At 39.8% G+C, this 12,691-nt stretch overlaps 1 protein-coding gene across 1 annotated transcript; it reads right to left on the reverse strand.

Annotated features, from left to right (window-relative positions):
- Window positions 1–453: 453 nt before the first annotated feature.
- On the reverse strand, window positions 454–12,300 carry LOC124275740 (interferon-induced protein 44-like). The gene is made up of 8 exons (XM_046711390.1): window positions 12,126–12,300; window positions 7,451–7,685; window positions 6,671–7,018; window positions 5,297–5,352; window positions 4,843–5,025; window positions 2,600–2,746; window positions 1,893–2,088; window positions 454–1,477 (listed from the first exon to the last, which is right to left on the reverse strand). Exons 2-8 carry the CDS (start codon window positions 7,632–7,634, stop codon window positions 1,209–1,211), a joined length of 1,383 nt encoding a protein of 460 aa, XP_046567346.1. The 5' UTR covers window positions 7,635–7,685; window positions 12,126–12,300; the 3' UTR covers window positions 454–1,208.
- Between the last annotated feature and the right edge of the window lie 391 nt (window positions 12,301–12,691).

The following is a 12,691-nucleotide window of genomic DNA, read 5'->3' on the forward strand; positions in this document are numbered from 1 at the left end:
ATATGTTCTGTGTAAAAGAGTATAAAAAGTCGAACAAGGAACGTAAACATTCGAACGCACAATATCAACGCATAATCCATGTCAACTCGATACCATAAAAGGTCATCTAAAAAAACATTCACGTGAGATTCAACACTGTTGTGATATTATAGATAAATACAAGGACATTTGAATTTGATATCTATGCCCATTTTTGCCAATAATACTTACATGTCTTTTCACAGTGTTTATGTATATATACTACCCATGAAAAGTTTAGATTCAAGAGTGTATTTGATACTGTTTAAAGGTATTGTTTACACATGAACTGATGTATTGTAAAACAAATTCGTAACGTTGAAAAGATTATTGTTATGACTTCAATAAATGATGAAACTCAGTGAGAATTGGCGAATTCTTAACAAAACTTTACACCGAAACGCAGCAGTTCACATGCACGATATTTACACATGCTTTTCTGCATTTTGATGCATGATCCTCGTGCAATAGCATAAAGTTTGCAGCCACATATAGTGAGTGTTGTCCAAACTTTTGATGGGTAGGATATATCGTTTTAACCTACAGGCGGATAACAGCATAACTTATGTAAGATGTACACACTACTTTACTACACACTGCTACATACTATAGTCTGTTTCACAGTTCCACATCCGCCTCTTCTCCCTTTCGACTATCTGTAATGCTATGGCCCGGACTGAAGCAAGTCTAGATTTATTCAGGTTCATCGTTCAAGAAAACTTAATCACCTGATGAGGGAGCAAGCATAGACTCCGAAACGTCGTGTTATTCACAATAAAGATGTTGACATCCATAAATCTTGCTTTTCTTATGTATTCGACTTCTAAATGCCCTTCAAAGATTTGAAGAAAACTAACTCACTTCAGTTCAAATTGGGTTTCCAACTATGTCCTGAATGGGAATACTGCATTTGGTCATTAATGGTAATTACAACAGCACTCTAGTTAGAATCACTGGAGAGAGATGCCAGAGCTTGACAAGAGCCCCAATAAATAAATAAATATGTCATTTAATCTTTTACCTGATGGTTGTAGAATGTAACTGATAATCCCCCTACCACGAGTAGCCAATGCCAATGGAATTAGTTCCTTTATCCCTCATCTTACTAGGGCTCCTTCTCAATCTATAAGGAAGTACCTGGATCTATACAAATGATATATATTCAGGTGCGTAGTGTTGTCAACTATATTCTACTGCAAATGCTGTAATAGAAAGTCGTCTGTGAACCTCAGCATCTGCCTGAGGCTGAGAAGAGTGAGTCGATCCACATCGTCGTCCAGTTCACTCTCCTGCTCGTAGTTCTTCACAGGGAAGACGTGAGACCGAGGCAGCCTTAAGAGTGTTGCAGTTTGTTCCACCAAGTCCCGTATCTGGGTGCTGTGGAACGTCAGAGATAGATTACTGTCCACCATCCTGCACACCTTGTCGATCTTCGTCAACAGGACTGTCTGCGGAATACCTGAAACGCATATCGACGTACATAAATACACACACACACACACACGTAGACACACATGCAAACACGCACGCACTCGCGCACACACACAATGAGCTGTATGATCAATACACACGTCCATGTATAGTACTCCTTATACAAAGATAAGGGGCGGTGGGTAGCCTAGTGGTTAAAGCGTTCGCTCGTCACACCGAAGGCCTGTGTTCGGTTCCCCACATGGGTACAATGTGTGAAGTCCACTTCTGGTGCCCCTGCGGTGATGTTGCTGGAATATTGCTAAAAGCAGCGTGAAACTAAACTCACTCATTCACTCATTTAAAATAAAATTCACGCACAACATAAAGTAAAATAATTTTCATTAAATCGACATTGCATATGTAGCACCTCATACGTTCGTAATATTCAGAGGAGTTCTTACCATATTCGTTGGCAGTTTTCTTTATTTTCTCAAACGCATCCTTCACCTCTAGCGGTAGACCATTGATCACTGAGCCATCAATGACGAAAGCAACACAGTGAATCTTCCGCTGGAGCTCCTCCTCGTCCTGACGCCATGCCTGCTGACGTCCTAGATGTCTATTCCACAGGTTAGTCATCATCGTTGCCAGCATAGCCTGTCCCGAAAAAATGTTCATCATATACTGGGTTTTTCACTCTTTAACTTCCCAACTCATCTGTTTACCGTTTTTTCGGGGAAAAAAAGTGTACATCAGGATTAAGAATAAAAAATGGATTCAGTTGAACATAAGTACCACTAAACAGGAAACAAATCCAGATTCCTGGGTGGAGGCACATGGCATATGTAACCTATGTAAAATTTCACTGGAACACAGTTTAGTGTATAACTGGAGTCCCAGGAAGTGTCTGGCAAAAGATGTTTTTACAATAATAAAGCATACGTTTATTGTAGATGGCGACGTTTCGTTTCTTACACCGTTTTCAAACTAAACGCGCTTGAAAGTTTGGCTTAAAACGGTGTGAGAATCTGCATCGAAACGTAGATTATCTATGCAATAAACAAACAGTTGTTATCCATAAAGTCGCATGCTTTATCATTGACTCACCAACTTCTAGAATGGCAATCAAACAATTAGTATGGTGACTTAATTGATTTTAGACGCTTACTATGTAACTTTGCGGACTTCCTTGTATGATGTTTTGGATGTCCCGTACCATACTCTGGCCCATTGCTTGTTCAAATCCTCGTGTGTCCCACAATCGAAACTTGAGTAGCATCCCTTGAGGCCAGGTATAGATCCTGTGTTCTTCATTCTGGAGCAATAAAAGGAGGGATAGTCAAAGAAAGGCATTGCAATCAACCATGCCAGTAACCCTGACAAACAGTGATTCATTATGACAATGTTGCGTAAGCTGATAAATACGCAGAGGAACCGCAGCAGAGACTACACGTCTATAATAGCGAGAACGTTACCTATTACAGCTGAATTTCACTGACATAGATTTGAGAAATGTTTGGATCAAGATATTGCAAATGATACTCTGCAACTCGATGGATCGAGGTCACACAAAGGTGAGTGACTGGATAGTTTGTTGCGCCACTTAAGTAATAGTCCAGCAATATCACTCACGTGGGACTCTAGAAATGGCTTCACAGTTGCTGCCTATATTCAAACGCCAGTTAAAATTGTTCTTCAGTATCCCATGCTTATCGTAGGAGGCGACTAACGGGATCGGGTGGTCAGGCTCGCTGACATGGTTGACATATGTCATCGTATCCCAATTGCGTTTGATCTATGCTCATGATGTCAATCACTTGATTTTCTTGACAAGATTAGATAATTTAAAGACTTCCGTCGTATAGCTGGGATATCAAAGGGGTTAGTTGGATCCTGGGTGAATGGATTACTTAGAGAATAACCAACGAGGTTCGAGTGATTACGGGAAATATGCCCGAGTTGAAATAATGTTCACAGTGCCGAGCCTTGGCGAGGCACTGAACATTATTTTAACGAGGGCATATTTCCCGTAATCACTCGGACCTCGTTGGTTATTCTATTTTTTACCCATCATGTAATTTAAAAGGAAGAACCACGAAATAAAAACCACCCGGAGACAGGACTTCTGACCTTAAACAGCTGATTCGTATTCATGCGCGTATTAAACATAACTACGCTATGGAAATAGTACATCATAAAATCGCTTTAACATACAACAAAATTATTATGCCTGGAATAATTAATTGACATTTGTTTATATGCTAAAATGATCTTTTAAATATATCATTGAACTTAATAAGAGCTAAACATTTATTTGATCAAGTCAGTGCGACGGAACATCGTTCATTCACGACTGACGTGTTTTTTAGTGACGGGTGACGGTGTAGTGTTGAAACACACTCTGGCAAAAACCTGTCAATTTTTGGGAAAGTCAACGGTTAAAAGTTGGGAAATCTAAAAGACAACCATCCAACGAATACATCTAGTTAAAGTTTTCTGTCAAGAAACTCAACAAGTTTGAAGATTAAACAACATTTTGCTCTGTGGAAGGCGTGTTACACTCTCGTCTTAGTAGAGTACAGCAGTTTCAAGAAGGATAACTCTAGTCGGAATCCGAGTCTATGAAATGTGTCCATCTCTGCATCGGCTACTGGGACCAACCTCTCAGATTGATTAGGAATGCATGTATATAAAAAGTCATCTTGAAGAAGAACATTTAGCACTGATTCCGGTAAGAAAGGAGCTGTTTTCTGGTTCGATGTCATGGACGCCGTGTCCGACTTACTTGTTACACTTTCAGATAACATCTTCAGTCGGTATCTTAAGCTTGCTGTTTCTATTTCCCCAAATTCAGTTTCAACAACAAACAGGTTTTGAGAATTCAAGGGCTGTAAAATTCTTATCACTCTTCCTATTTGGTCACCGTCAACTTTAACTAGGTAAGTGACCTTGATCGGGGTTAGCCTAACGGCGGCCATGTTTGTTTACAAACAATGCAAACGATTGTTTGGTAGGTTTTTTAAAGATTATATAATTTAAAAAGACTACTATTTATAACGCAGGTTTATTCCAAAATAATAACGTCTAATAAAAAGAATATTCATATTCTTTCACCTTAATGTTTTCTTTTTTAGATCTCGGAATGTGTGATTACATTACATAATGTCAATTTATCAATGAATCGATGAAACTTTATGAATGAACGTAGTGTGTGAAAGTAGTTCCGGCATCCAATGAAAATGTACAAATATACGATCAACCAATCAACGTCGAGAATCACTAAATTGCACATGTGCAAATATCAAAAAGATATTACACGGGATCTCCTCACCCGTATGGGTAATAAATGCGAATAATACAACTACATTGTATCGTCTGACTACTTGTATATATTATGATTTGTCCCTGCACCTTTTGTGTTAGACTGTGGAGTGCACTGCCGGTAGGCACAGAGCTTGTGACGTAACCCCTGAAGGCCGAGGTGATACTGTTGAGGTAGCTCGACTTTCCCGCTCCTATCTGACCAACTAGGAGTATATTTGTGAACGTCAAACCACCAGGAGGCTTGAAACCTTCTAAGTCTCTTCGTAAAGACTGAAACATGAAACAGGGAAAAACACATCATATTGTATAATCATTATGACAGATCATACAATATTATACACATGATGACATATGTGTTCTCTTAATTCATCTTCGTGGGATTTTTTATAGCCAAGAACTATATTGTTTTAATGTTTGTACACTCTAATGAGAAATCAATTGCACTAACTTTATTATTTTCTTAAACAGCATATAGAATCGTTTCGCCCTAGTTACAACGTTGATTCTTACAATTGCTAATGAAATATCACGGTTTATGTACCTCAACCGCCACTTGAGTGACATTTCGCCATGCCTTTTCAACATATTCATTGTCATCTGAAATAAAAATGTATGGAAACTGTAACCCGTCTCAGTTTAACGTGGAGAGGTCAAACCGCGAATCAGCGAGATAACCGCGTCTTGTTGATGTCTGGCAATAACTTTGATTCCAGCTAATCAACATGCAAAGATTTCGCAACGTTATGCTTTGGGCTCTTCGCAACGTTATAACAACCTTTCTTATAACTTGGTGTCACGATAGAGTTTTCCGTAAAACGTTTCCCTTTGAAGTTCCTTGTTCACTATTCAGCTACAGCTTCAGAAAACACAGCAAAGCAGCATGCAAACTGACGAATAAACATTGAAGTCGAATAAACATTGAAGTCAATTCTGCTTTGTTTCATATGTACTGTTCACAACTAAGAAACCCATTAAATTAAATACAACGTTAAGACAGCGTAAAATACCTCAGCATCAAATAATATTAACCTTGTGGCGACATAAAATGACCAGGCCACAACGTTGTGACAAAGTAATTCTGAGTCCACAAAATAACGTTGTGACCATTGGTCTTCGAATCGCTGTTTGGACAATACTTTTTAAACATATAAAATCTAAACTTTTGCAATCGCATGTTGTTTTTATAAGTTATGATTAACATATACTTCAAAATTGACCGAGATCGGTGAAGAAATGAATTTCTAAGAACATTCTACCGGTACGCTTATATAAAATACACATATACTCATGCCAATAATGGTTGTCACCCCCTTCAATTTTTTTGTCATGAGTATATGTAATGAGTGTTGCCTTAGAATTTTCTCAAAAATTCATTTCTTCACCGATCTCTAATCAAATGAAATTAATGTTAATCATAACGCATAAAACGATATACGATGCAAAAGTCTAGAATATATATTTTTAAATACTGTCCAAACAGTGATTCAGAAACTAATGATTTGTGACAACGTAAATTGTGTCATAATATTTCAGTGATACTATTGGATCGGCGGGGTATATACATACTTGGTTCAGGTTAACCGGTGTCTGGCAGAGTGATCAACGATGCATAAATCAAACCACCAAATCCTATTTATTTAAAGCGTTAAGTCCTGGGTGGTTTTCCGACCGGCAGTGATTGCGCGCATACAACAGAATATACGCTCGACTTTGATAAATCGCCATCACGGCTGGGAAATATAACGTACTCCAGCGAACAACTCCGATTACCTACCCAAAACAATAGCCGTGAAGGACAATAGCCGTGAGAGTAATGTGAAGTTTCGCTGAATACAATGGATGAAACCAGCTCTTCTCAAAAACTGGTAGGTAATTGTAAGCAGACAAATATTTACTTGACAACGGTTAAACTTACCAATGACAAGAAATACCTCGAACTTCACAACCTCCTCTTGACCGTCTGTGAAGTTTACACTTTGGCGTACTTCAGGGCTGTATGCTTGACCTATTGCTGTTCGCACTGTGACGCCCGCCTGGTGACCAGTGTCCGTCTGTGTGACAATATCCTTCGTTCCGTCGGCTTGACCACCTCCAAATGTTGGTCCATAGTCGCTGTGGCAATAGATAGCACAACGATGGGCTTTAACAGGGTACTTCTTCGGGTTGAAAGTGGCCCTTTTGAACAGCTGGAACAGAAAAGCTCTTTTGTCGTGCTTGTATTCTTGGTTAGAAGAGGGCTGCCAGGTCTGTCGCGTATAGCCACCTGGAATATCAGACAAGAATCTGTCAACACATGATGATGCATTTAGCTGAAACTATAATCCATTGTGTTTTCATCATGTTGTGACTTGTGCCTTGTGTGAAATTTGTAATAACTTAAGAACGATTTAAGGTTCAATTCTCAACATGGGTACAAGGTGTGAAGCCCATTTCTGGTGTCCCCAACCGTGTTATTGCTGGAATATTGCTAAAAGCGGCGTAAAATTATACTGACTCGCTCACTTGTATCTTGCTGAGAAAGTTCTTCAAAGGGTTTTTTAACGCGGGAACTCCTTGAAGTGACGTAATGAAAAAGGCGGCGTTCGAAGTATGTAGAGGATTTACATTAGTCATTGCGAGATCAGTCTGGGAATTTTTACTAGTTAGCTCAGTTCGAGTTTATGGTGTGAAACGTACTCTATTAATATAGCCGTACCGAAAACACTGTCGCCATTGGTGTAGAAGACAGTAACAGTGGGTTCACTTTTGTCACAGCGCTTATGAAACTCTTCGATCTGATTGTGGTACTGGGAACTGTCAAACAGGATCTTGAACTTATGGCTCTCCCCAAGCCACTCCTTCAGCATTTCCTGGCACAGGGGGTTGAATGACATCGACATACTGCACTTGTGTTTAAAACAGTACAGATGTTTAGGTTACTGTCTTGTTGTCTGAAACAGTACACATGTTTAGATTACTGCACTGGTGTCTAGGAAAGTACATATGTTTACATTACTGCACTGTTGTCTGGAAAAGTAGATATGTTTAGGTTACACACTGGTGCCTAGAATAATACACATTATTATATGGGTATGTATATAGCGATTTAGTCCATCCCACATGCATGCTCAATGCACTTTGTTTTTTCCCTCGATCACTGGATGTCAATCTCAACGGCACATCGTATTTTCGTTCTCAACTCTCTGGGGAGCATACAACTTGTGCAGCCACGAGGCGCACCAAGTTATTGCGGCTTTTTCCCATCCTTACGAGGTACCCATTCACAGTTGGGTGGACTGGGACACAAAGACACAGTACTTTGTCCAAGTTTTACTGCACCCGCAACTAGGTGTTTGCACGTATTCAGGTAGCCACCATCTGGTCATTTGCCAGCGAATTTGTGGGTTCTTTTAAGTGCACAGGGTTGTGTACTGTACACTAGGGGTTGTGACAACACTGAAAGAGTCTGCACACAAAGTTGACACCAAGGATTTACACCCGGTCACAGGCCCACACATGTTTAAGTTACAGCACTGGTGTCTAGAATAACACACATGTTTAGGTAACTGCACTGGTGTCCAGAATAACACACATGTGCAGGTAACTGCACTACCGTGTCAGAATAACACACATGTTTAGGTAACTGCACTGGTGTCCAGAATAACACACATGTGCAGGTTACAGCACTGGTGTCTAGAATCACACACATATTTAGGTTACAGCACTGGTGTCTAGAACAGTACATATGTTTAGGTAACTGCACTGGTGTCCAGAATAACACACATGTGCAGGTTACAGCACTGGTGTCTAGAATCACACACATGTTTAGGTTACAGCACTGGTGTCTAGAATAACACACATGTGCAGGTTACAGCATACGTGTCTAGAATAACACACATGTTTAGGTTACGGCACTGGTGTCTAGAACAGTACATATGTTTAGGTTTCAGCACTGGTGTCTAGAATAACACACGTTTAGGTAACTGCACTGGTGTCTAGAATAACACACATGTTTAGGTCACTGCACTGGTGTCTAGAATAACACACATGTGCAGGTTACAGCACTGGTGTCTAGAATAACACACATGTGCAGGTTTCAGCACTGGTGTCTAGAATAACACACATGTTTAGGTTACAGCACTGGTGTCTAGAATAACACACATGTTTAGGTTACAGCACTGATGTCTAGAATAACACACATGTTTAAGTTACGGCACTGGTGTCTAGAATAACACACATGTTTAGGTTACAGCACTGGTGTCTGGAACAGTACACATGTTTAGGTTACAGCACTGGTGTCTAGATCAGTACACGTTTAGGTTACAGCACTTGTGTCTAGAATAACACACATGTTTAGGTTACAGCACTGGTGTCTCGAATAACACACATGTTTAAGTTACAGCACTGGTGTCTAGAATAACACACATGTGCAGGTTTCAGCACTGGTGTCTCGAATGACACACATGTTTAGGTTACAGCACTGGTGTCTAGAATAATACACATGTGCAGGTTACAGCACTGGTGTCTAGAACAGTACACATGTTTCGGTTACAGCACTGGTGTCTAGAACAGTACAGATGTTCGGTTACAGCACTGGTGTCTAGAACAGTACACATGTTCGGTTACAGCACTGGTGTCTAGAACAGTACACATGTTTCGGTTACAGCACTGGCGTCTAGAACAGTACACGTTTCGCTTACAGCACTGGTGTCTAGAAAAGTACACATGTTTCGGTTACAGCACTGGTGTCTAAAACAGTACACATGTTTCGGTTACAGCACTGGTGTCTAGAACAGTACACATGTTTCGCTCACAGTACTGGTGTCTAGAACAGTACACATGTTCGGTTACAGCACTGGTGTCTAGAACAGTACACATGTTTCGGTTCAGCACTGGTGTCTAGAACAATACACATGTTTCGGTTACAGCACTGGTGTCTAGAACAGTACACATGTTTCGGTTACAGCACTGGTGTCTAGAACAGTACACATCTTTCGGTTACAGCACTTGTGTCTTGCATTTTACAGTTATGTAGGCATGATTGATATTATGGCACGACAGATACTCGTGCTAGCTTGCAACTGTGCGTGGGATCGGGCGTGTGTATATGTACACGTGTACGTGTTTGTAGTAACGGATGGCATTTAAATTAAGTTTTAAATCATTCGAAAATATGTTTTGTGCATCCCACTTCTATATTCTGAAGCTGAAGCCATCCAGTATATTGCGATTGCAACTTTCATTCGTACATCCCAAGTTTGGCGAACAGCTTGGTCACTAGCTTTTAAGTAATCCTGCAGTTGTGTGCAGATAAGATCGAAACCCCCTTTGTTCATCCGAAAATAATCGTACCAGTCTTTGTCGTCACTAGTTTTATTCACGTCGTTCCAGCTAACAGACGGTCTTTCTTGTGACAGACCTATTGCAAGAGCAGTACATATCTAATACTGGGTTTGTCTTCTAAAGCGCCAGTGATAAGAGGACATCCTTCTCTGTTGAAGTTCAGAGAAACAATGAGACATTTTAATGCATTTATTATTCACACTTTCAAGTTTACTCACTCTACATAAATTCCATGTGAACGCAAAGTAAATTTACTATTACACACGTATGTATATTTACACATGTGCAAATTTACTTACATGATTAAATTTTGTGCATGTGAATGCGGCTTAAGAATGTTTCAGAGTTTGTCTTTGATGACATGAGAGGTGCCTTGAAGTAGGACGTAGAGGTTTTATCCATATGGTCGTGTATCCATTACTATCCCCTGTGACAAGGAAGGTAGCTGACATTACAGAAATCCAATTTCCACCCTTGTCGATGTAGGCTATAGGTTCTGAGTTATATTTTGTCTTGCATAGTGAGTCCATGGCGTGTGCCGCCAATTGTCGGCCGACTTTTCCAAATGTTCATTATCAAACCAACGTGCTCGTGTGAATTGATGCATTTCGCTGTGTAAAAATATAATTACAATATTGATTTTGATTATCGATCGGATCATCTTGACGGCATTTTGTTTGAAGTGGTGCAGTTGGAGGTGATGAGAGGCAGAATCTGATTGGTCAACATACGGGCCATGGAAGGGCCATAATAGCCATTTGTGACGCTACGATCGAGGCGAAATGAAATTCAGCACAAATCGGCAATGATAGAAAACGGACTGTCGTCAAACTCCTTGCTATAGAAAGATGATCCATCTATACATAGGTTACATGTTATATCGCCGTAACAATCCTGCTTACATTATCTCCTATATCTATTCAACACAGTCATTTGTCACACAATTGGTAAATAGTCTGAGTCTGATTCCAGTCCCTGAAGATCATGAGAGCATCGTCCTACGCAAATGGGATAAGATGGCATGTGTCAACCAAGTCAGCAAGCCCGACCATCCGATCCGTTATTGCCTTTTACGACAAAGAATGGGTTAGTGAAAGACCAAGTCGAACCCGGATCTTCACGGGCCTTACCTGTCGAAGTACATGTAGTTTCATTTTAGGGTTTGGGTTTAAAAGTATATGGAGAGTATCTGTCTCTTGTTTTGTCGTGACATGTCCATTTTTCCAGGTCTCGATGTAGGATGTAAGTGTTATTTTCTCACATGAGCTTGTATGATCTTACTCTGAAAGCTATAGTCTTGTTGGGTTTGTAAGTATTCCTACTTTAAAGTGTGATTTAACTGGAGAAATTTCAGTTGTTTATTCAGAATTTCATCACAAAATACACAATAAATTACACATATATTGTGCCTTGTTTACGCCGCCATGTTTCTAGCTATGAGAACAGTAGCCTGTAAATAACTGTGTAACTCCAATGACACCTGCGTCCACCCTATTATATCCCTTTATCACAAGGTAATAATAAGAATTACTTTAAGTTATTATTTTGGACATCTTACTGTACTCAAGCCTGAATCATGTCACCTATCTAAACGCTTCTTCCCAAGGACAGAGTTTCCATTTAAGCTTCATGCAAGACTAGACTTGACTTTAATTGTATCTAGTAAACATACTTGGCTCAGAGATATGCCTAACGTACACGTGGCATAATATTACCTATAATTGCCCTACTTTCGGTTTTTCGTTTCAGTGCAGTTTACTTAGATTATACCTTTGCTGAAAATGATATAAAAATATATAAATATGAACACCTAAATATGATTATCCACCCTGTTGAAACAATACTATATCCTCACAACAGCCACGATTGAAGTATTATTGCTTTTATTTCTGAACTACAGACATATATAAAAGGATACATTTGCACTAGAAATCATTCAGTGTTATTACAACCAATACATGTGTCAATAGATAGTTCGATAGATGTGTCAATAGATAGTTCGATAGAAGATTCATACCTGGAGTATCGTAACTATACGTACCACTTACCGTTATTTTACAGCAGGGGAACATGACAGATCTAGCGGGACACACAGTGATGTACATACACCACGAGCAGCTGATTGTGAGAATTGACATCAAGGGGAGACAACTCGTGTAGCTATTTAACGGCTTGGGGTCATGATGACCCAGGTGTAGTTGAGTGATTGACGGATATGTACAACTCCGACCGAAAACACACGTTTTCCATAAGTTTGTGTGTTTTTACATGTATAATACCGATTTTTGTCATTTGTGAAATTAGCTCTAAAGGTTACAATAGGGAAATATGTACTTTCCCAAGTTTACAATGACCTGTATGATGCCATGTAATTAATATTATAACAGCAAATGAACAACCACAAGCTTACTTACTTATGTCGAGTGAGTGGGTATGGTTTTACGCCGCCTTTAGCAACATTCCAGCACCAGAAATGGGCTTCATGTAAACTATGTGGGGAATAAAACGCAGGTCATCGGCGTGACGAGCGAACGCTTAAACCCTTGGCTACCCTACCTCCCCGACTAGTCTCGATCATTTGTATAGTCCGGAACCCTTCCAAACTGTTACGCTC

This window comes from Haliotis rubra, unplaced genomic scaffold, assembly GCF_003918875.1.
Source record: "Haliotis rubra isolate DU_JTF1 unplaced genomic scaffold, ASM391887v1 Scf202, whole genome shotgun sequence".
NCBI lineage: Eukaryota > Metazoa > Mollusca > Gastropoda > Lepetellida > Haliotidae > Haliotis > Haliotis rubra.

Excerpts from the sequence above, each read along its gene's own strand:
- LOC124275740 (XM_046711390.1), bottom strand. The coding sequence starts at position 7,634 with ATGTCGATGTCATTCAACCCCCTGTGCCAGGAAATGCTGAAGGAGTGG. Across the intron at positions 5,353-6,670 it reads CGAGGTATTTCTTGTCATTG|ATGACAATGAATATGTTGAA; the intron begins GTAAGTTTAACC and ends TTTTTATTTCAG. Across the intron at positions 5,026-5,296 it reads TCACTCAAGTGGCGGTTGAG|TCTTTACGAAGAGACTTAGA; the intron begins GTACATAAACCG and ends TTCATGTTTCAG.